The sequence below is a fragment of the Mastigoproctus giganteus genome, chromosome 2 (assembly GCF_048544385.1).
Source record: "Mastigoproctus giganteus isolate SK-2022 chromosome 2, ASM4854438v1, whole genome shotgun sequence".
Classification (NCBI taxonomy): domain Eukaryota; kingdom Metazoa; phylum Arthropoda; class Arachnida; order Uropygi; family Thelyphonidae; genus Mastigoproctus; species Mastigoproctus giganteus.
The window spans coordinates 18,488,944-18,512,422 of NC_143576.1; the positions used below are offsets into that span (position 1 = coordinate 18,488,944).

General features: G+C 38.1%; 1 protein-coding gene across 1 annotated transcript in view; it reads left to right on the forward strand.

The window, feature by feature from the left end:
- rictor (rapamycin-insensitive companion of Tor) overlaps positions 1-23,479 on the forward strand; it is a 707,794-nt gene that overhangs the window by 28,825 nt on the left and 655,490 nt on the right. Inside the window, exons 2-3 of the mRNA XM_090388323.1 lie at positions 7,920-7,967; positions 20,997-21,153. Of these exons, the coding sequence (XP_090244449.1) occupies positions 7,920-7,967; positions 20,997-21,153 (205 nt within the window). The remainder of the gene's footprint in view (positions 1-7,919; positions 7,968-20,996; positions 21,154-23,479) is intronic.

A 23,479-nucleotide genomic window follows, 5' to 3' on the forward strand; every position in this document is an offset into this window, starting at 1 on the left:
TTGCACCATGTAGCTAATAATAATAATAATAGTTTCATTTATAAATAAAGCAGCGATATTTGGTATAGCCAAATAATAGGCTAGTAAAAGAATGATCACTTTCAGGTCACCATAGATATGCCATGGAAACTTGCTCATACTTGATACTGTCAAGAGAAGTTTCATGCTATCATAGGTTTCTTTAATTTGTGTAGCATATGGTTAGGCTAATGTATTTCTGTTTTGCCAATCTGAAAGCAGTGCTGAAAGCAACACTGCTTTCAGATTCACTTTTCAGGAATCGATAAATAACTGCCATGCAGCCAGCTGGATTGTGTAGAGTTTCTATTAGAGAATTACCTACTCACTGCTGTGAATCAAATTGCCTTCTTGAGAAAATAAATTTACATTTATTTTCTCAAAAATGTAAATCCTCTTGCAGGAGAACATCATATTTTGATGTCCTCTTGCAGAGATTTCAGCCTAGAACCTGAAAGTTCAGCTTGATTTTTTGGATAAGTTCAGATCACAAACAAGACTATTTAGCATCATTTTAGATATTAAGTATGGTTCTGAGAATGAACATGTCACTTCATGTGTGGGAACACTAATTTGCTGTTCTTCATCATAGTTTTCTCCACAGTTATTCTGAGTCTCACCATCAAATTCAGAATAATCTGGTTCATCTTCCTCATCCAAGTTGTAAGTTTCCAGTGGTTTTGGTACAGTTCTTCACTGCATAAAACAATTATTATAGCTGATGGTGTATTTTGATATTTTATGTATGTTTAGATTTAATCCCTGAAATGTTTGTTAAACAAAAATAACAATCTATAGAAATGGTCTTTTTTAATTCCCTCCAAATCATAGAGACTGCAAATGGCACATGACGGTCAGATTAATTTAATCAGCCAGTAAGTAGTATCACACACTGATACAGCAGAAGTAAGGGGCCCAAGACTTATTATGATCACCCACTTTACATCCAAAATAAAGTTCGTAAGTTTTTTTAAATAGGGGCGTGAAGTTTCATCTCTGAGATTTCAAAGTTAGCTCACCACATATAAAGCGAAAACTATTAGGATGATGCAGTTATGAGGCATCTTAGGTTGTAAATGCACAGAAACATTTAAAAAATATACACAACACTTAAAGAAAAGAATCACAGACAGTAATGGCCTTAACCAAATGATGTCTGGCACACATCTGCGAGAAAAGCCTACTTGGCAGAGGTAAGCAATATATTTCATCAGGTCTGAACTAGTTTGAACAGCCATCTACTACAAGTAGAGTTCCATGGAACATGTTTGAACATGCCTCAGCCTCTCAGATACAACACACAGAATAACCTTTCCACACGTTCATTTGTTTATAAAACCACACTATTACTATTTCATTATTGTATTATGTCAAAATTTGTGTCACATAAAAATTGTGCTTGATAGATAAATCTGTTTGCATTTTTGAATTTAGAAAAAAACATAAGAATTAGCAAGAAATAGTCGTGACAAAATGTGTTTGACCATTGTAATCAGATTGAGAGTATTGCTTTCCTTTGCTGCCTCTTTAACATGATGTAGAAAGCAGTCATATAATAAATCTAAAAAAGGTTCTGTTTCTGTAAGTGTTCATCCCACAAGTTTCCAGTCATTTGGGAAGTTAGACATTCAGATTTATTTGCCCTCTCATTTTGTTTGTATAACTTCAGGACAGGAGAGAGAGGAGCATAACTCCCCCCCCCCTCCAGTTCTTTCTGTAAATGTTGTGATTTCCATATTTAAAATTTACTTCCCCTATATCTGAGTTGCTTCATGTTTCTGATATCCTTTTTTTTTTTTTTTATGTAAACCCCAAACACGATAGGTTCTAATACCTCTCGGTTCTAATACCTCCAACCTGGAGGTATTAGAACCGAGAGGTATTAGAACCAACCTTGGAGGTTGGGAAGACGAAAGAAGATATTTGTTGACATTGGACTTGAACTTCTGTAGACTGTAATTTTCAGGAAATACGTATGAAGGAAGGTTGTTCCAGATAATGGCAGTTGAATGAATAAGCGAGGAAGATGAAAAGTTGGTTCTGAGAGTTTGAAGTTGGACAGTAATTGGATGTTGGCTGGTGGCGGCACGTGTTCGGACTGTTTTGAAAGAGAGAGTGGGAATTATAGAAGCCAATTCAGAAGAACAGTGCCCATGGAAGTATCTGTAGAAGAGCCATGCAGCAGAAACAGTACGTCCATGAGACAGCGAGTGGAGAGACTCTATTAGAGATGAATCATTAATTAACCTAACTGCCCTCTTCTGAATGGAATCAAGAAGCCTGAGAGGTTTTGGGCGCCCCAGATATGGGAACAATATTCCATGGCAGGGCAGGGCAGATTTGTGATTTATACAGTGAACAGCTGTTTGGAAGAAAAGTAACGCCGAGAGCGAAAGAAAAAACCAAGTTTTTTAGATGCAGAGGAAGCAATATTTGTAATGTGCTTGTGCCAAGAGAGATTAGGTCAGGGTAATCCCCAAAAGAGATATATATCAACTTGCCTAGAAATCGGAGTGTCACTAAACATAAGCATAGGAGCGGAAGAATCCTTTTTTGCGAGATATAAGACAAGACTGAGTTTTAGAAGGGTTGAAATCAACTAAGTTGTCTTTGCCCCACTGGAGAATTACCTGAAGATCGGCATTTAAGGAATTTGTAGCAGATTTTTCAGAAGTTGAAGCTGATTGAGCAGGGCAAGGTTTCTCAAAATGGAAAGTGGAATGCAATGTGCTATCATCGGCAAAACTATGGATAGGATTTCCAGTCAATGGAAGAAGGTCATTAATATACAAGAGGAAAAGAGTGAGGGAAAGAACTGAACCTTGGGGGGGGACACCGCCATTAGTGGAGACGTTAGAAGACAGAGAGCAATCTACAATCACCCTCAGTGAGCGATCAGAGAGAAAACTGGATAACTAATTACTAAAAACAGTTGGCAAACCATAAGATGGAAGCTTGTTTAGAAGACCTTTATGCCAAACACGATCGAAAGCCTTTGAAATGTCAAGAGCAACTACTTGTGTTTTACCAAACCTTTCCATTGAATTAGTCCATAAATGAGTAACATAAACCAGAATATCACCAGTGGATCGACACTGATGGAATCCATATTGGCGATTGTTGATCAGACTGAAGGTTTCTAAGTAGTTTAAGAGTTGGCAGTTAATTGATTTCTCCATTACTTTAGAAAGAGTAGAAGTAATTGCAATGGGATGATAATTGGATGGGAGGGATTTGTCACCCTTTTTAGGAACTGGCTGGATATGAGCAAATTTCCAAGCAGAAGGAAAAACACCTTTGAAATAAGAAAGTGAAAAAAAGGCGGCAAAGAATAGGAGTAAGTTCAGGAGCACAGGTTTTGAGAACAAGTGGAGAAATACCATCGGGAACTGGAGCTTTCTTAGCATCAAGATTCGTCAAAATCCTTCTGACATCCTTTTGACGGAAGACCACAGGAGGCATTGAATGGAGCGTGTTGGGAATGGTGGGAGATGTTTTACCAAGATCATTAATACATGAGTTGGAAGAAAAATGGGATGCTAGCAGGTCAGCTTTATCCTTGGCTGAAGTGACAACAGAACCATCTGGTTTGGACAGAGGTGGGAGCAGAGATGGACAAAAGTTGTGGCTAATAGCTTTGGCAAGAGACCAGAATGCTCAGCTACCAGTAGGGCAAGAAGCAAGTTTTCTACTCTTAGCCTGTTCAAACTCTAGTTTGGACTGATTAATAACTGCTTTACAATTGTTGCGAGCTTTGGTGTAGGCAGAAAGCGAAACTGAAGAATTAGAAACAAGCCAATTACGATATGCAACATTCTTCTCTTGTGAACAGCCTTAGCACATTTATTGGAAAACCAAGGTTTAGATAAAAGGACGAGATTTTAAAGTGGAGTGTGGGATAAAGGATTCCATTCCTGTAAGAATAATTTCACTGACACGATCTGAGCAAATGTTGGCATCAGAAGTTTTGAAACAGTAATCCGACCAAGGGAAAGAAGAAAATAAATCTCGCGGGTCATCCCATTTTGCATTCTTGTAATGCCAAACAATACGAGGTTGGGAATAGCCATGAGATAAATCCTCCATTGGAGAAGAGACAATCACCAAGTTGTGATCTGAAGTGCCCTAAGGACCTCTCACTTCGACCGTGTACTTAGAAGGGTTGTTTGTGAGAAAAAGATGAAGCGTATTGGCTGTATGATTAGGATTGTCCGGTATTCTTGTAGGTAAATGAACAATCTGTGTTAGGTCATTAGTAATTGCAAAAGCCTCAGCATCTCGACCAGCTGGGTCGGTGTGACTAGAAAACGGAAGCCAGCTGGAGTTGTGAACATTAAAATCACCAAAGAAAATTACCTCACTGTTAGGAAAGTTGGACTGGAGAAAGTCAAGTTGCAAAGAGAGGAAGTAAAAGAGCTCCAAGTGATTAGTGGAGTTGAGAGAATGGTAGAGACAACAGATGAATTTGACACAATATGGTAAAGAGATTTTAAGCCAGAGAAGATCAAAGAGAGGAGATTCCAAATTGCCAAGTCTCTGACAGGGAATATCAGAAAGGACATATGCACAAGTACCACCTTTAAGGCGAAAGGAATCATACATCGAATAATTTGGACATCCATCTGAGATGAGCAGTAGTTGAATCAACCGATAACTGAGATTATGTCAGAAAAAGTACATGAGGGTTTGGCAGACTGCAAGTGGAAATGGACATCGTTGAGATTAGAATTGAGACCACTTATATTTGTGAAATGGGAGGTTTAGATCTTTTTGCAGATAAGCTTGCTCTATTAGTTTGACAATTCATGGTGTATTCAATAGTAAGAAAAAGTGGGTGGGACATGCTATATGAAGTAATGAAATTTTTGGATGTGGTGTACACATGGTAAGAATATACCCAGATCCTTGACGTAACGTGGCCTCGACAATGCTCCCCGCATACACAATACTCGGACTCCTTCCATTCACTATCTGGCAGAGTAGAGGATCACTAGCTGATCCAGAAACCTCCTAAAGAGTTACCAATAGGTTAGGTTCAGTGTACTAACCAACGGCCAGCCTGCGAACACCATTTTAGAGCTGTACCCTCGAAATGTAAGGAATATTGTATCTCACTACGATGTTCATCATAACCTCAAAAGTCGTCCATCATTCTGCATGATGGAAGAGATAGGGAAGGATTGACCAGAACTTAGCTCTAGAGACTAAACATGGGTTTCACCACTTCAAGCCTCCAATAAGCAAAGTGGTGGTATTGCACCGGTTGATGAGAGTCATCTACCACCTAGTGGTAGATGACTCTCATCAACCGCCTGGTAACATAGAGGGGTAGCATTCCTCCATGTGGTGTGGGCACCACACCTCGATCCCTGCTTGCGACGGTTCACACCTGGGTGGTCACCGACCATGTACTTGTGGATGGAGGTTATACCCAGGATTACTAACAGTCCCACCATCGTGAAGGTGCAAGCAGAGGATTTGGCTGTCACAGACCATCTGGACTTTTCCGAAATTGGCCACACTTAACTTGAGTGTCACCCGAATATCAGTTCCATCAGCGTTTTAGACTCTCAGGTAGCAAGTACAGCTTGTCTGGCATATCTGAGAGAATGTCTGTGACAGCCTCAAGGACCAACCTTACAATGTCCACATTCGATGACCTAACCAATTTTCAGATTCCTCATATTTATTTAGTATACTCCTAGCATTAGTGTACAAGCAAGCATATATGTACCTGCTTTTGCTCCTAATAATGCTAATTTATCCCATGTATTGCTAATCCCACGAGTGCTTCCAGCAGGCCTTGTAATCCTTCAGACCTTGTTTTCCTGGTTGCTGTGTGTGTGTGTGTTCCAATAGAAGCAACAGAAGAATCAGTTTTAGCTGTGCCTCTGGCTGCTGTTAGGCAGTATATCCCTCATCGTCCAAAGCAAGAAATTTTCAAACCCACCTAGCACTTCCTGAACAGTATCAGCAAATATTCTTAAAGAGAATATCTAAGTGTTTCCCATCATAAAATCTATTCTCCTGTTAACAAGCACAGACCAAGCTGTGAAAAATTAACCTATGAGTCTTGTATAGTCTCTCCAGGGCCAATTGACTAACAGTTTATTTAATGATAAAGCTGATTTATTAGCAGTTTTTACTTTTTTTCTGACCCTTGCATCATAATCTTCACGAATTCCTACCTGCTTCTTACCATACTGAACATGTCTTATGCAATGCCGCTCTTACTTTTTTAACAGAAAGAGATTTAGAGGAATTCTGAACTGTCTTGATGGCAGAAGTCTCCAGACCCTCTGGCATTTCTCTACTTGCTTTTTGAAACTTTTGATTTAAAATTAATCTTGTTTTTTTTTTTATCACATTTTATCACCACTGGTATTTTTCTTTTGTCTGGAAATTTGCTAATATCACCAGTTGTTAAAAAAAATAAATCCTTAAATTTACAGAATAGTCCTATTTGCAGGATAGTCTTTCAACTCTTTCCACAATAATGGAAAAACTGTTAAGTACCAGCTCATATTCTGTCTTGAAACCATCCTTTTAATTAACTATCACTGTTATAGATTCCATAAATGCAAATCTACTGGTCACATTTTGGCTTATGTTATTCATCAGTGGGCAGATTACACGAAAAGTTGAAAATATCAGATTTGCTCTTGACATGTCTAAGGCTGTCTCCTCCAAAACAAGTTTCCATCCAGTGGTCTGCCTTTGTTTTTTGCAATTGGAAGAATGGTTTCTCAGTGACTGCTACCATGATTATCTCTCATAGACTGGAAATCCCAGTAGTTTTGTCGATACCACTTTATATTCCACTTCAAAAAAGATTGCCCCTGCATTAACAATTAGAATTATGCAAATATCTACCACTAGTTTCTTTAATGCTGACATTCAGTTATTTCATTATTGGGAGAAGAAAACTTGGGTTACTCCAAGTTGCTGTTGGTGATTGGCTGATGGTTGTTTTGTGTAATGCTGGAAAAAGGCACAGAAGGGCCTGCTTGAGAATCCTGGGTGGGCAGTATTTATAATTTCATTACTGGAAAATCTTAGAACAAGGTTCTCCAGTAACGAAACTTGGACAATTTTACACCTGTAAACTGATTAGTGTCCAAGATTAGTATCATGTAAAATTGCCTTAACCTAAAGAATTCTTCCTGTACTGAATATAGTTTCTATTATTTATCATCAACACTGATGTCTAGACCAGTGGTCTCCAAAGTTGGGTGCACAAGGTAATCTGCAATAAATAAATATTTATTAATTATGAAAAGCTTTAGTTTTTCAAAATGTAATTGAAAATAAAAATTATAAATAAATGTTCTTTTAATAATTCAATATGCAGCTTTGATCACGCGGCTTTATTTGATCATGCCATCGATCATGCACGTTCAAGTACATACATTTTGTACTTTAACTTCAATTTAATTTTGTTTTGTATTTTTTTATTGTTGATTTTTTAAAATTATATGTGAATTATTAAATGTGATTTTACATGTAATGCCTTCCATGTAAATGATTTATAAATATTTTTAATAAAAAAAATATTAAACTTATATTTAATTTTTTATTTTTTATTCCGGGGTGCGTGCTAGTCTTTTTAAGTAAAATAAGGGTGTGCGACCAAAAACGTTTGGAGATCACTGCTCTATACAGTGATAAGTATCTGTTATGGAGATAAATTTTTTCATTGTGTTCCTGACTGACAGAAGTACATATGGATAGGTACTGTATATGTAAACACTTCACCTACAAATTTTTAATGCTCAAAATTTCTGGCTATTTTTATTATTATTTTTTTTTATATTCAGGAAAGTGTGGTTTGTGTATATTATTGGGGAAGATTTAGGGTATCTATAAACTTTTTTTAAAATCTTTTTTTTTTAATCTTGCAGGACGTGTTGATAGTGAAGAAGACAGCGTGCATCTGGATTTTAATAAAGGTTAGATGATTTTGATATTTTTTAAAAATCTGTTTAATGAATTGTTTGTTTGTTTCATTAAAACATAGCCTTCTTGTTTAGACAAGTGATATTTGTTAGGACCAAGCAAATCATTAATTTTTTTTTTACAGAATTTTTTTTCTTGGTTTATATTTTTCTAGCAAAGTAAGTTTAACTTTTTTTGATATGTGATGGTGGTGGTGGTGGTGATAGGAGGGCAGGGTTGATTTATTTTATTTTTTTTTTAACCCTTTCATGTTCCTTAACCATGGGTTTGAGCAAAAAACAAGAAATTTTTAATAGCCAAGAGTTTGAGATGTCTATATAATGTCTGTAAATTGCATGTATTTTATGGTTGATTTACCTGCTTTTCTTATCAGTATGTGAGAGAGAGAGAATGGAGAGAGTAGGAAATGGATCCAAGTTAATTAACAAGGTTAATTAACTTGGTTCCCTCTTTTGGACAGAGACTAGAAGTTTAAGAGATGTTTTATGGGCACCACACTAAATTTAGGCAACAGTATTCCATGGAAGGGTAGACTTGTGCAGAGCTAGTAACTGTATAGAAGAAAAGTAACACTGAGAGCAAAACATTAAACCTAGTTTCTTTGTTGCAATGGAAGCAATACTTGTGATATGTTTATGTCAAGAGGTTAGAAGTGAGGGCTATGCCTACTAAAGATATGATCTGGTCTTTAAATCTGAACATTGAAGATGAGCATGGGAGCAGTAAGACTTCTTTGTGAGAAAGTTTTATAAGGAATAAAAAGACTGAGTTTTATAAGGAATAAAGTTAACCAAGTTGTCTTCTCCCATTGGAGAATAACCCGGATATCAGCCTTTAAAGATCTGTTAGTGGATACTTAAAAGTTTCATCTGTTTGGGCAGAGAAGTATTTCACACTGCTCTGCTGGTGTCCCCCAAGGTTCTATCCTTGGGGAACCCCAGCACTAGTTGAGAAGACACCCATTTACCATTATCTGCAGTGAGTGAGTGGTTTGAGCAGGCCCAATGCTGACGGAAGTATCCCGTCAGCATTGGGCCTGCTCAAACCATTCAAGGCCTTATGCACATCGATCAGATCACCTTGCAGGTGCCTAATCTACAGATGCTGCAATTTGCAGAACCTTTTTTAAGCCTTTCTTCATAAGCGCACCCCTTTGTTCCTCTCACCAATCTTGTTGCCCTCCTCTGTGCTCTTTCTAGCAACTTTACTAAACTGAGGCCTCCAGACCTGTATACAGTATTCAAGGTGTTGCGTTATACAAAGGGATAATCACCTCCTTATCTCTGCTAGCAAAATTCCTATATATCATTGACAAAACTGTATGACCTGCTCTGGCAGCCTGTCTGCACTGCTCAGAGAACTTCATATCTAACTGCACAATTACCCCCAGGTCTTTTCCATTCTCCACCTCCCTGAGTGTAGTACCACACAGTTGATACGTTTCCCTTGGGCTACTGCTATCCACATGGAATACTTTGTATATGTCAATGTTAAACTTCAGTTGCCACTTCTCAGCCCATCTGCCCAAATTTTCTAGATCCTGTTGCAGTAGCACACTGCCATTACAGTCATTAACAACTTTGCCGACCTTTGTATCATCTGCAAGCTTCGACATTAAGCCTGATATACCTTCATGATATCATTGATAAATATACAAAGCAACAATGGGCCTAACGCAGAACCCTGATGGACTCTGCTAATAATATTAGTCCACATAGAGCAGTGTCCCTTTATTACCACTCTCTGCTGTCTCCCACTTCACCTCTTTATCCATTGCAGTAACTTTCCCTTAGTGCCATACCGCTCCAATTTGTACAGCAGTCTTCCATGTGCAACAGTATCTAAAGCTTTCCTGAAATCCAGATATATGATATCAGAATTATTTTTTGCATCCAGTTCCTCTGTGACCACATTGTAGTATCCAATCAAATTGGTCAGACAAGACTTCCCCTTTATAAACCCATGCTGTGTCTGACCTATTACTGTTGTCTTGCCTAGGTGATCCTCCTTAACCAGAGACTCCCTTATTTCCCCCAGAACTGAAGTTAAACTAACTAACAGTCTATAATTATTTGTCAGCCTTTGAACCCCCCCTTTGTGAATTGGGGATACATCTCCAATCCATGGAGACCTTCCCTGACTCTAAGGATGCTCTCATAATTATGGCTAAGGGTTTGCTTACTTCCCTTGCTGCTTCCTTAATTATAACTGGCTAGATTCCATCTGCCTAAGGTGCCTTTTTTATGTTTAATTTCAACAATTTCTCCTCCACTTTGCTCTCAGTTATTACAAAATCACTTATCTCCTGTGTATTTGATAAACTTCTGGCATTCCCATCCTTGAATAACTCCTCATGTGTGAATGTAGATGCAAAATACTCATTCAGTTTATCAGCTACTTGAGCAGGATCATCAATAGTCAAACCCTCTATGTTAGGTGAACCAATCTGATTCATCTTCTTCCTTCTAGAGTTTACACGAGTTAAGAACTCTTTGCTGTTTTTCTTTGCATCCTTTGCCAAAGATTTCTCGTAATCTGCTTTGCCTCCCTAACCTCCTATGTGACTTGATTACAGACTAGCTTATATCTGCCATAGGCTTCTATGTCGCCTGATAATTTATATCATCCCATGCATTTTTCTTTTCTGCCATGAGCCTCAATAATTCATCCGACATCCATTTAGGCCTGAACCTTGAAAAGCCTATGGCAGATACAAGCTAGTCTGTAATCAAGTCACAAAGGAGGTAAGGCAAGCGAAGGCAGATTAAAAGATTTTTGGCCAAGGTTGCAAAGAAACACAGCAAAGACTTCTTTAATTATATTAACTCTAAAAGAAAGGGGATGAATCAGATTGGTCCACTTGATATCAATGCTTTGACTGTAGATGATTATTCTCAGATAGCTGCCGAACTAAATGAATATTCTGCATCTACATTCAGACATGTGGAGTTATTCAAGGAGGAGAGAGAGTGAGATGTTTATCAAACTAGAACAGGGAGTTGAATGATTTTGTAATAACTGAGAGCAAAGTGGAGGAGAAATTCTTGAAGTTAAACATAAGAAAAGGCACATGGGGTGGATGGAATCTATCCAGTTATATTAAAGGAGGCAGCAAAGGAAGTAAATAAACACTTAGCCATAATTATGAGAGCATCCTTGGACTCGGGGGAAGTCCCCACGGACTGGAGATGTGCAAATGTATCTCCATTTCACAAAGTGGGATCAAAGGGAGACACAAGTAATTACAGACCTGTTAGTTTGATTTCTGTTCCAGGGAAAATAATGGAATCGCTGGTTAAAGAAGCATTGCAGGATCATTTAGACAAGACTGCAGCAATAATTCAGACATCGCATGGGTTTGTCTAGGGAAAGTCTTGTCTGACAAATTTGATTGGATACTATAATGTGGTCACAAAGGAACTGGATGCAAAAAATTATTTTTATATCATATTCTTGGATTTCAGGAAAGCTTTTGATACTGTTGCACATGGAAGACTACTGTGAAAATTGGAGTGGTATGGCATCAAGGGCAAGTTGCTACAATGGATAAAAGGATGGTTGAGTGGGAGAAGACAGTGTTGGTCAACGAGTACTGCTCTACATTATTAGTAGTGATGTTTTATATATTTATCAATGGTATTGATGAAGGTATATCAAGCTTATGTCAAAGTTTGCAGATGATACAAAGGTTGGCAGGGTTGTTAATAACAGTAATGACAATGTGCTGGTGAACAAGATCTGGAAAATTTGGGTAGATTGGCTGAGAAGTGGCAACTGAAGTTTAACATTGACAAATGCAAAGTACTGCATATGGGTAGCAGTAACCCAAGAGAAATGTACCAACTATATGGTGTTACACTCAGGTTAGTGGAGAATGAAAGAGATCTTGGGGTAATTGTGCAGTCAAATTTGAAGTTTTGTGAACAGTGCATACAGGCTGCCAGAGTAGGGTCATGGCGTTTTGTCAATGATATACAGGAATTTTACAAGCAAGGATAAGGATGTGATTATCCCCTTGTATAAGAGAATGGTCAGGCCACACCTTGAGTACTGCGTACTGGTCTGGAAGCCTCATTTTAGGAAGGATATAGATTTGTTAGAACGAGTACAGAAAAGGGCAATAAGACTGGTCAAGGAAACAAAGGGGGTGCTCTTATGAAGAAAGGCTTAAGTTCTGCAAATTGCAACTTCTGGAAACTTAGACACCAGCGAGGTGATCTGATTGAGGTGTATAAGGCCTTGAATGGATTGAGCAGACTTAATGCTGAGGGGGATTCTTTCTCTTGCTCAGACTTCACACCTAAGGGCATAGATTCAAACTGAGAAAAGACAGTTGTAGAATAAATGTGTGGAAGTTTTCCTTTAGCCAGCAGATAGTTAATTGCTGGAACAAACTTCCATCTGTTGTTGTGGAAGTTTATAGTTTAAATAAATTCAAGACAGATGTAGACAAACATTTGGAATGAGTGGATCACTGAAATGGGAAGGGTTTTGTTTTTTGGCTGATGCTATATATGCTTGCTTTCTTGCATCATGTGCCTCTACTAATGGTACTGCATATGTAATGGAAATTACACATTCAGCACTACGAGATCTGCAAGAAATGACAGTATCCACTCATAATATGCTATTGAAACTATGACTTGGCTCAAGATCTCAACAAGTGCAAGCACGAGATGGTAATGCTGCACATTCCATTTCGCAATGAGGAAACAGAGATTCTGTCTGAGATGAAATATGTCAACTTCTACGATGACAACGAAGAGCTCATACTAGATAGTAAATTGTATGAATCGAACTGACCTTTGCAAAATGATTGAAATATCTCAGAAGATATGTCAAGACACTGACAATGGTGACCCTGACGATGCATGTGGTAATGAAGTGCATAGTTTTGTAATGCAACTGCGAGAAGACCCTTTCGAAACCTTTGCAATCATCCAAACAGTGAAATGAATGAGGATCTAAAGCTTGTCGCGCTCAACTAACCCAGTGCAATTGCAAAGAAATGCGAAAACTTGATGGCCAACGAGGACTTCTGCAACTTAATGAGAATGCAGTGTCAAGCAAAAGATTCTACTCATACATGTAATTTGGAGTCTGTTATCTCCTAATCCGGAACCGATTCAAATATTCTTGACTGGCCCAACTGGTTGCATAAAAACATTTATGATTCTTGATGGAAATATACAACTGCTTCAGTAATACAGATGGGTACTGTAATGCCTACTTTATATGTGCTTCAACGGTAAGGCTAAAGCGCATGTAATGTAATGACCTTGGATGTGCTCAGAGTTGGTTTATGCCAGCTCTGAGCACATCCAAGATCTCTGCCCTCAGCTTATCGATTTCTTTGGTTACCAAAAGGTTTCTGCCATGGGTGGCAATGGCTAGCCAAAGCCACCTAAGCAGTATGCCCCGAATCATAAATGTTTTTCTGCAACCAGCTAGTTTATGCCAGCTCTGAGTACATCCAAGATCACCCATGATCCTTTGCACAATCTCCTCTCCCAACTCAGTTTTTCTTTGTTATGAAATGGAAATGATGTCAACTGACATCATTTCTGCCTCGCAAAAACGTGACAGATTGATTTTACTACTCCTAAATTTAATATGTGCCACCAAAGATTTACAGTTTATACATCAAAAATTTTGTTATTAATTTTTAAATTCAGCCTTGTGACTTACAACATAAAAAATTTTTTGAAGTGAAGAGATGAACTTGTACTGATTTTTTTTTTTTACCAAACTGTGTAAATTTAATGGAAATGCCAAGTATTGTTGTGTCCAACAGAATAAAAACCAAGTCCAGATTTTCTGAAACGAGATAGGCAGGAATGGCTGCAATATATAGTGAACTATATTTTGTAATCACAGTGTACTGTGATCACAAAATATAGGATGTGGGATTTTATTAAAGATGTAACTAATATCAGAGGTAAATGGAAGGGTTTTTGATTTCATGAAGGTGACTACAGTTGTCTTGGACAGTTTTTAAATTCTATACAGTGACACTAGCTGATGAGTTAGCAACAGCAAATTCTAAATGAGAAGCATTCAAGGAAGTAATTTTGGAAGCTACTAGGCTTTTTGTTCCTACTAAGGGATACCATTCAAGGTATAGGCCTAAATGGATGTCTGATGAAACTCGTGACAGAGAAGAAAAATTTATGAGATGCATATAAATCATTAGGTGACACAGAAGCCTATGGTAGATATAAACTAGTCTGTAATCAAGTCACAAAGGAGGTTAGGCAAGCGAAGACCGATTGCAAGAAATCTTTCACAATGGATGTGAAAAAAATAGCAAGGACTTCTTTACTTATATAAACTCTAGAAGGAAGGAAATGAATCAGATTGGCCTACTTGTTATAGGTAGTTCCAATGTTGATGATCCTACTCAGGTAGCTGACAAACTGAATTAGTATTTTGCATTGACATTCACCCACAAGAAATTCTGTACAGAAGTGGAGGCCAGATGTTTATCAAACATTATAGGGAGGTAAATAACTGCAGTAACTGAGAGGAAAGTGGAGGAGAAATTGTTGAAGTTAAACATAAGAAAGGAACCTGGGGTGGATGGGATCTATCCAGTTATATGAAGGGACGGTGCAAAGGAAGTAAGCATACCCTTAGACATAATTATAAGTTTCCTTGAATTCAGTGGAAGTCTTAATGGATGAGTGTGAAATACCCATGAGATAAAGCCTCCATTGGAGAAGAGACAGTCACCAAGTTGTGATCTGGATGTAGTAGTAGTAGTGGCATGTGATGCAAGAAAGCAAATGTATGAGCCTATGCAGCATGAGCCAACAAAAAAAAAAAAAAAAAACCACACCATTCTCTCCAAATGCCTGTCCAGTTCCTCCTTAAATTTATTCAGCCTATCAACTTCCACAACGACAGATGGAAGTTTGTTCCAGCAATTAACCACCCGCTGGCTAAAGGCAAATTTCCGCACATCTATTCTACATCTGTCTTCTTAATTTGAATTTATATGCCCCCTTAGGTTCGTAATCTGAACAAGTGGAAGGATCCCATCAGAATTCAGCATGCTCAACCCATTTAAGGCCTTATATACCTCAATCAGATCACCGCGCAGGTGCCTAGTCTCCAGCCACTGCAATTTGCGGAACTTAAGCCTCTCTTGGTAAGAGGATCCCTTCATTCCCCTCACCAATCTTGTTGCTCTTCTCTGTACACGCTCAAGCAAATCTACATCCTTCCTAAAATGAGGCCTCCAGACATGTACGCAGTACTCAAGACGCAGCATGACCATTGCCTTATACAGAGGGATAATCACCTCCTTTTCCCTGCTAGCAAAATTCCTATATATCATTGACAAAACCCCATGACCTGAGGTGACTGAAGGACCACTCACTTCGACAGTGTACTTAGAAGGGTTGTTTGTGAGAAAAAGATCAAGCATGTTGACTTTATGGTTAGGATTGTCTAGTATTCTTGTAGGTAAATGAACAATCTGTGCAAGATCATTAGTAATTGCAAAAGCCTCAGCAACTTGACCAGCTGGGTCAGTGTGACAAGAAAACGGAAGCCAGCCAGAGTTGTGAACATTAAAGTCACCAAGGAAAATTACCTCACTGTTAGGAAAGTTGGACTGCAGAAAGTCAAGTTGCAAAGAGAGGAAGTCAAAAAGCTCCTAGTGATTAGCAGAATTGGGAGAATGGTAGAGACAACAGATGAATTTGACACAATGAGGTAGAGTGATTTTAAGCCAGAGAAGATCGAAAAGAGGAGATTCCGAAATACCAAGTTTCTGACAAGCAATATCGGAATGAACATATGCACAATTACCACTTTTGAGGCGAAAGGAATCATGCAGCGAATAGTTAGGCAACCGAGATTAGCAGTATTTGAATCAACCGATAACTGAGATTCTGTCAGAAAATAAGTACATGGGATTTGGCCGACTGCAAGTCGAAATGGACATGACTGAGGTTAGAATTGGGAACATGTATATTTGTGAAATGAACTAGGAAGTGTTTGGGGGAGGGTTTAGATCTTTTTGCAGATAAGCTTACTCTATTAGTTTGACAATTCAGGGTGTATTTAATAGTAAGAAAATGTGGGCAGGGGACATGCTGTGTAAAGTAATGAAATTTTTGGATATGGTGTACACATGGTAAGAATATACCCAGATCCTCGACATAACATGGCCTCGACAATGCCTTCCCACATACACACTACTTCGACTCCCTCCAGTCACTCTCTGGCAGAGTAGAGGTAGCAAGATTATACACTAGCTGATCTGGAAGCCTCCTAAAGAGTTACCAATAGGTTTGGTCCGGTGTACTAACTAATGGCCAGCCTGCGAACATAGTTTTAGAGCTGTACCCTCGAAATGTAAGGAAGATTGGACCTCACCATGATGTTCATCATAACCTCAAACGTCATCAGTCATACGTCACTAAAAAGGCCTCTGTGGTCAGCAAAACTATCCATAATTGATGCCGCCAACTCAGACCAATTATAACTTAAATAAAATTAAATTACAAATAAAATAAAGAAATAAAATCGACTGTAAAATGTAGTATAATTTAAATATCATAAATCATACGAATTCATATCAAATCATATAAAAACTTTTGAAATACTATATATTAAAAGCGTTAAACCCGTAGTACTATGAAACTTTAAAATACTATGCATTAACAGCGTTAAACTCCTACTACTGTAAAACTGAAGTTTGCAGAGCAGTGCGACCAAGCCCTGCTCATTAAAGCCCTAACCACACTCTTCTTATGACCTCCAGTCTGGGCAGAACCAAAACAAGTATACTGACCCGGCACATCTCCTTCCTAAACACTCTTGGTTTTATTTCTCGGCACACCCTGTAAATCCAGACATTCAAAAATGGCAGAGCACCCCCCTCCCCCGCTCTACCTCAGAGGTAAACTTTATAAAGGGGGAGTCACTATTAAGCCAATTGAGAACCTCTGGCCCACGTCCCCTACGTAGTATAAACAAGGTATCGTCCACGTAATATAGCATTAGTAGAGGCATATGATGCAAGAAAGCAAGCTTATGCAGCATCAGCCAAAAAAAAAAAAAAAAAAAAAACCCTTCCACTTCACCCCTCCGTTCGTTCGAAATATATAGCGAAGATATCCTCCACGTAGGGAGGAAGAAATCAAACAGGTCACTGCTGACCTTATGAGATGTGAATATCCCCGGAACCTGATTGAAAGTTGTTGTGGATATGGTACTTGGAGGGAGGATGGGGTACCTGGCTCCACCACGTACATTCCTTACTATACGGGTTTTTCGCAGCCAATAGCCCGCATCTTATAGTCGTATCAATTATGTTGTGTGCAGCTTCCAACCCGGAAGCTGCGTACGGTGATGGTGGCGGTTAAAGACCCTATTGTGGGAGTTGACAACAGTGGGGTTGTTTACAAAATTCAGTGTCTGGATTGTGGGGAATGTTACGTAGGTGAGACTAAGCACAGATTACACGATAGACTGGAGGAGCATAGTAGGGCACTTAGGTTGGCTAATGTCTCGGGGTCGGCCGTGGCAGAACATGCCTTGGAAACCTGGCATGGTATAACAGCTGAAGGAGCTGTACTTACAGATAAGGTAGAGGGTTTCTGGAACTGGAAGTGGCTGGAGAGCCTTAGGATTCCTTGGATTAATGTAATGTTTGAGACTGTTATCACTTCCGGTGCTGATATATGGGAAACGGAGTATGTGCAGGTACCATAGTACACCCTGGGTCTGCTGGGAAGGCTTAGTGCTTTATAATGAATTTTTGATGCAGCACTACTCATGTTGAGGAAGGCAGCAGATGCTGCCAAAAACTTCAGTTTTACAGTAGTACAGGTTTAACGCTTTTAATGCATAGTATTTCAAAAGTTTTTATATGAATTCATATGATTTATGGTATTTAAATTATACTACATTTTACAGTAAATTTTATTTATTTAAGTTATAATTGGTCAGAGTTGGCGGCATCAATTATGCATCAGTCATACTGCATGATGGAAGAGATGGAGAAGAGTTGACTAGAACTTAGCTCTGGAGACTAAACATGGGTTCCACCACTTCACGCTTCCAATAAGCAAAGTGGTGGTATTGCACTGGTTGATGAGAGTCATCTACCACCTAATATTGCCTGGTAACACAGAGGGGGGCAGCATTCCTCCATGTGGTGTGGGAACCACACCTCGATCCCTGTTTATGTTGGTTCACACCTGAGTGGTCACCCACAGTGTGCTTGTGCATGGAGGTTATACCCAGGATTACTAACAGTCCCACCATCGTGAAGGTGCAAGCAGAGGTTTGGCTATCACAGACTACCGAAATTGGATCCACTTGACTTGAATGTCACTCAAATATCAGTTCCATCAGTGTTTTAGACTCCCGGTAGCAAGTACAGCTTGTCTGGCATATCTGAGAGAATGTCTGCGACAACCTCAAGGACCAAACTTTTAACACATCCAAAAGGATATCTAATGTCTATTCAACGTTTACATTCGTATATAACGAGGTAACATCTAGTGAAAATAAATTATCATTATCGGCAAGTCTACAATCCTTAAGATTATTAAATAATGTATCGTAGTTCTTCATCCCAAATTGTATCACCCGTCTAAAGGGTTTTATAATGCTATATACATGTGTAGCTAAGTTTCTGTAGGAAACAATAGGCTGAATAGGAAATCTGGTCTTATTAATTTTACCTGACCGAAAAGTGCAGGAATATTGTATATTCTGGCCTTCAATTCCTTTAACTGAGCCATAGTAATGTAGTCATTTTTTCAATACAAGGTTAACGTTTTATTGTATTGATTGACCAAATTGGTAAACAGTGCTGCGTCTACTTCAAGATAACTGGAGAGAGGTATCTGATACAACAGAATCTAACTTATTAATATAATCAGGTTTATCGAGTATTACTACTGTATCTCCTTTATCAGCTTTCTGAATAATAAAGTCTATTTTCCACTTAGTTAACTTGTTTAATAAATAATGTTCCATGATAAATATTTTTGTGGAACATTATGAAGTCCAAATTCAATATCAATTATGCACTGTTTTTTAGATAGTTTTCAAGGCAGTAAATTATAATTTAATCCTTTGGATAAAAGTGAAATCTGTTCCTGCGATAGCGTATATGAGGAACTCGCATAAGAGTGTATGTTTCGGGATTAACCAGCAGATTCTTAAACAGCGGTTACCCCCTTGCTACAATAAACCAAATTAGAGTACAAGCTAAGAATAGGATACAAAAAAACTACACCAACCAACAATAGTAATATCAAAAAATACTTTATTTCCATCCCATATGTTGAACAATGATATAAACAACTTAACAGATTCTTTAAAGATGCCGAATTTAAAATTGTAGCCAGGCCAATACAGAAATTACACACTATACTGAACAGTCGCTCAGTCTTTTCCTTGTTTGCAACACAAATAAATGACCTGGTATACAACATTTCTTCCGGTGATTACGACTTGTCTTACCAAGGTTCTATGTGGTTTCCTCTGAATTTTTGTGTTAATCAACAAGTGGCCTCAGTTCATGCTTCTCGTTCAGCAGCATCAGAATTAGCCTTTCATGCCGTTAATGAAAAACCTACTTTTTTATTTAACGAGGCCAAAATACTCAGTGTCCAATGTAATTATACAAGACTATTAATTGCAGAAACCGTTGAAATTAAATTACATGAGAATTCTGTTAATGTTTGCCGGCCATATCTAATTTCGGATTCGTGGTCTTTTACACAGCACATGTGTGAAGACAAATAATCCCTATTTAAATTTCATGCTCTCCCCTATTTGGTAGTTTTTATTCCTGTGATCATGACATACGGTCGAAAAGCGTTGTCAGCTTCAGGAAGGAAAATCGTTTTGCAATTTTTTTGTTAAATTAATTTTTAATTGTTAAATTGATTTTTAATTAGGTTCCAATTGATTTTTAATTATTTATTACTGTAATGTAAGATTTTTGGTTTTTTAATTGTTTTTGTTTTAATTTCTGGAGAATATCATATCGAAGTGTTCTATTTTTTTTTTTTTTTTTTTTTTTTTTTTTGGTAGTTGGCGCATCGGCTTCTGTGGCCATAATGCACCTCCCAAGGTTTTTGCAGTACTTTGATCCAAGCCTGAGGTGGGATTTGAACCTGCGACCTTTGGGTTGCCAGGCAGGTGCTTTACCCACCTGGCTAGCCAGGTCGGCTGAAGTGTTCTGTGTATTATATTGAAGTAAACTTCTTATTCTTTTACAAATATTGATATCAACATAGAATGTATTGAGCATTATAGCTCTGATTCATACTATAATAAATTTTTACGAATAATATTTTTTCCCATTAAGGGAAATTGTAAAATTTCATCAAAATACAATTGCTTCTTTAAAAGCGATTAAGAGTGGTTTTCTTTTGTGATGTTCCCATATTTATAAAACAGATTGCTACTACTGTTGGTTTAATATTGTTATGGCTTAGTGAGGTTGTCAAGGTATGTACATTTTTGATTCACAGTTCGTAGGTGAATGGATAATCTCGTTATGTGGACTTTGCAAAATAAAGAAAATATATTATTGTGGCCGTATTGTGAGTATTTGAGGTTGTGTTTTTATTAAAATTTTGAGCCACATAACAATTTTTTTAAATACTTTTGCTGTTATGAATGCAATACTTTGTTTTCAGTCTAATTGGTTTTTAGGAATATTTAAAATTTTTGTTATTAGTTTGTATCATTTAAAAGTTAAAAATGGAATGCAAAATTTGTTTACATGTCTGTATACAATTTTTATGTTATTTTATGCTGATTGTCTTGCCAAAGTAAAACTGGAGTGCTTAATTTCATATTAACCCCCTAAATTCAGTTCATGCCTGACTTTCAGTGAGAATTTTTGTTTTGTTTATAAAAGTTTATAGAAATTTTATAAGAATTCTTAAGAGACATTAGATTTCATTAAAATATAACTATATAAAACTAAACTTTACCCTTGGACTATAGAATTTATCATTGTTAATGTTGTTATTATTTAGACCCAGCTGATACAGCGAGAGAAGTTCTTATTAATTTAGTGAAACAAGATGTGTGCAAAGCTCGTAAGTTAGGTTATCTGAACAGTTTTGTAAAATTATGTGCTAAAGTCACAAATAACCTCGATTTGGGATTTACAAATGAAGAAATATTTTCCTGGTAGGTATTTATTTATTACTAATTATTTTGTTTGTATAGTAATCATTGGTTAAACTTTGAGTGTTTTCATTAAATATTTCAGGCACTTAAGAAGGAAATAAAAAATATTGTTTCAGAGAAGAAAATACAAGGTAGCTAGGTAGCTCTAATGTATAATTATATAGAGTAATACGCTTCACTGTTTCTATTAGATAGCGTAGTATTGACATTTAATTTATTGATCTTATTAATTTAAAGTATCATGCCCCAAACTAGAGCAGCAAAGCAACGGGCACAAAGTGGCAGGAGTGCTGTGACTCTGGGGAGAACTGAGGGGGGGGGTGATTCTCCAATGCATAACAGCCTAAAAAAATGTGCAACTTGTGAAATGTTTCCCGAACTCTCTGGAACAGAACATGATATTGCCATGGGGGGGATGTCTTTGTGTATGTGTGCGCGATGCAAGGAGTGTAAGGAAATCAGGCGACTACTCAGCCTTGTTATGGGCCTATATGAGAGTTTGAAGGACAGGGTGAGTGCCCTCGAAAGATCTAAATTGAGGGGCCCATTGGGCTCTCAGCTGCCCACATCAACGCTAGAGCTTGGACTTGGTCATCACGCAACACAGCGGCAACCCTCCCAAGGCTGAATGCGCTGGTCCCACAGGAACTAGTAGTTGTTGGTGACTCTTATTGTCAGGGAAATGGGGAACATGCTTTGTAAAAAGGATAGGTGGAACAGGACCAGGTTAGGTCTGCCAGGGGCAAAGGTTGATGACGTTTTAGAGCGGATATCTTTTAAGGGCTGAAAAGGTAATATAGTTGTACACGTTGGCACCAATGATATTAAGAGTAGGAAACCGGCAGAATTACTTAACAAATACAGGTCACTGTTGAACAAAAGCCGAGAATTAGGGTTGAATTTGAAAGTGTCTACAATTCTGCCCAGACACGATAGAAGGGAGTATATGATGAGAGCCTTGTCGATCAATTCGGCCCTGGAAAGATTGTGCAAGGCCCAAGGGATAGAATTTTTTTCAGCCTGGACTGTACTTGTTAACAGGAGAGACTGCTTCTACAGGAATGGGATACACTTAAATAGAAAGGGTGCAAGAATATTTGCTGATGCTATCGAGGCAGTATTAGGTGGGTCGGAAAACTGATAGCTTGGGGGGATACAAGGACTAATAGATTAACAGTAGCCGTAGACAGAGGCAAAGGTGATTCTTGCACAACTTCTATTAGAATAAGTAGCGACCTGGAGCGAGGGGTGTTGGGGGTTTCAGGGATGGATGGCAGTCATCGTGAAATAGGTGGGTATATGGGATGTGTTAGGGTAACTAGAAATAGGAGCATGTATGCTTGCATGTATACCAGTGCTAGAAGTATAGTAAATAAATTTGATGAATTTGAAGTGTTGGTCAAGACATCAAAGGTGGATATTGTTGGGATAGCAGAGACGTGGTGTCACACAGATATAAGGAATGCAGAACTGGAATTTGGGGAGTACAGTGTGTACAGAAAGGATAGACAGGATAGAAAGGGAGGAGGTGTTATGCTGTTAATTAAGAAAAACATAAAATCAAAAGAAGTGCATTCAGTTGATATAGATGAACAGTGCACTGTTGAGTCAATTTGGTGTGACATAAGCACTGCGAAAGCATAAATAAGAGAGGGAGTGTATTATAGGCCTAATGACTCGAATGAGTACAATGAACAATTGTACAGAGAAATAGAGTGGGCTAGTAAATCGGAATGTCTTATAATGGGGGATTTTAACTTCCCAGATATTGACTGGAACTTGTGGGTTGGGCACTCACACACTAGTCAGACTTTTGTGGATTTATTGAATGATTGTTTTCTGCAACAGCACGTTCGAGAGGCAACCAGTGAAAGTAATACTCTTGATCTGGTTATCAGCAGTGATCATTCGTGTATTAAGAATTTGCAGATAAAGGAAGCCACTAGGCAGCAGTAATGACACTGTACTGATGTGGGATTTACTTAAAGATTTAATTACTATCAGGGGTAAAGGAAAGGGTTTTTGCCTCTGTAAAGGTGAGTACAGTGGTCTCCGACAGTTTTTAAATTCTGTAGATTGGGATCAACTGACGATGTTACCAACAGTAACTTCTAAGTGGGAAGCATTCAAGGAATTAATCGTGGATGCTACTAAAAGTTTCCTACCTATTAAGAAATATTGTTCAAGGTTTAGGCCTAAATATCTAATGAACTATTGAGACTTGTAACGAAGAAAAATACATTTGATGCATATAAATTATCAAGCGACTCAGAAGCCTATGGCAGATATAAGCTAGGCTGTAATCAGGTCACAAAGGAGGTTAGGC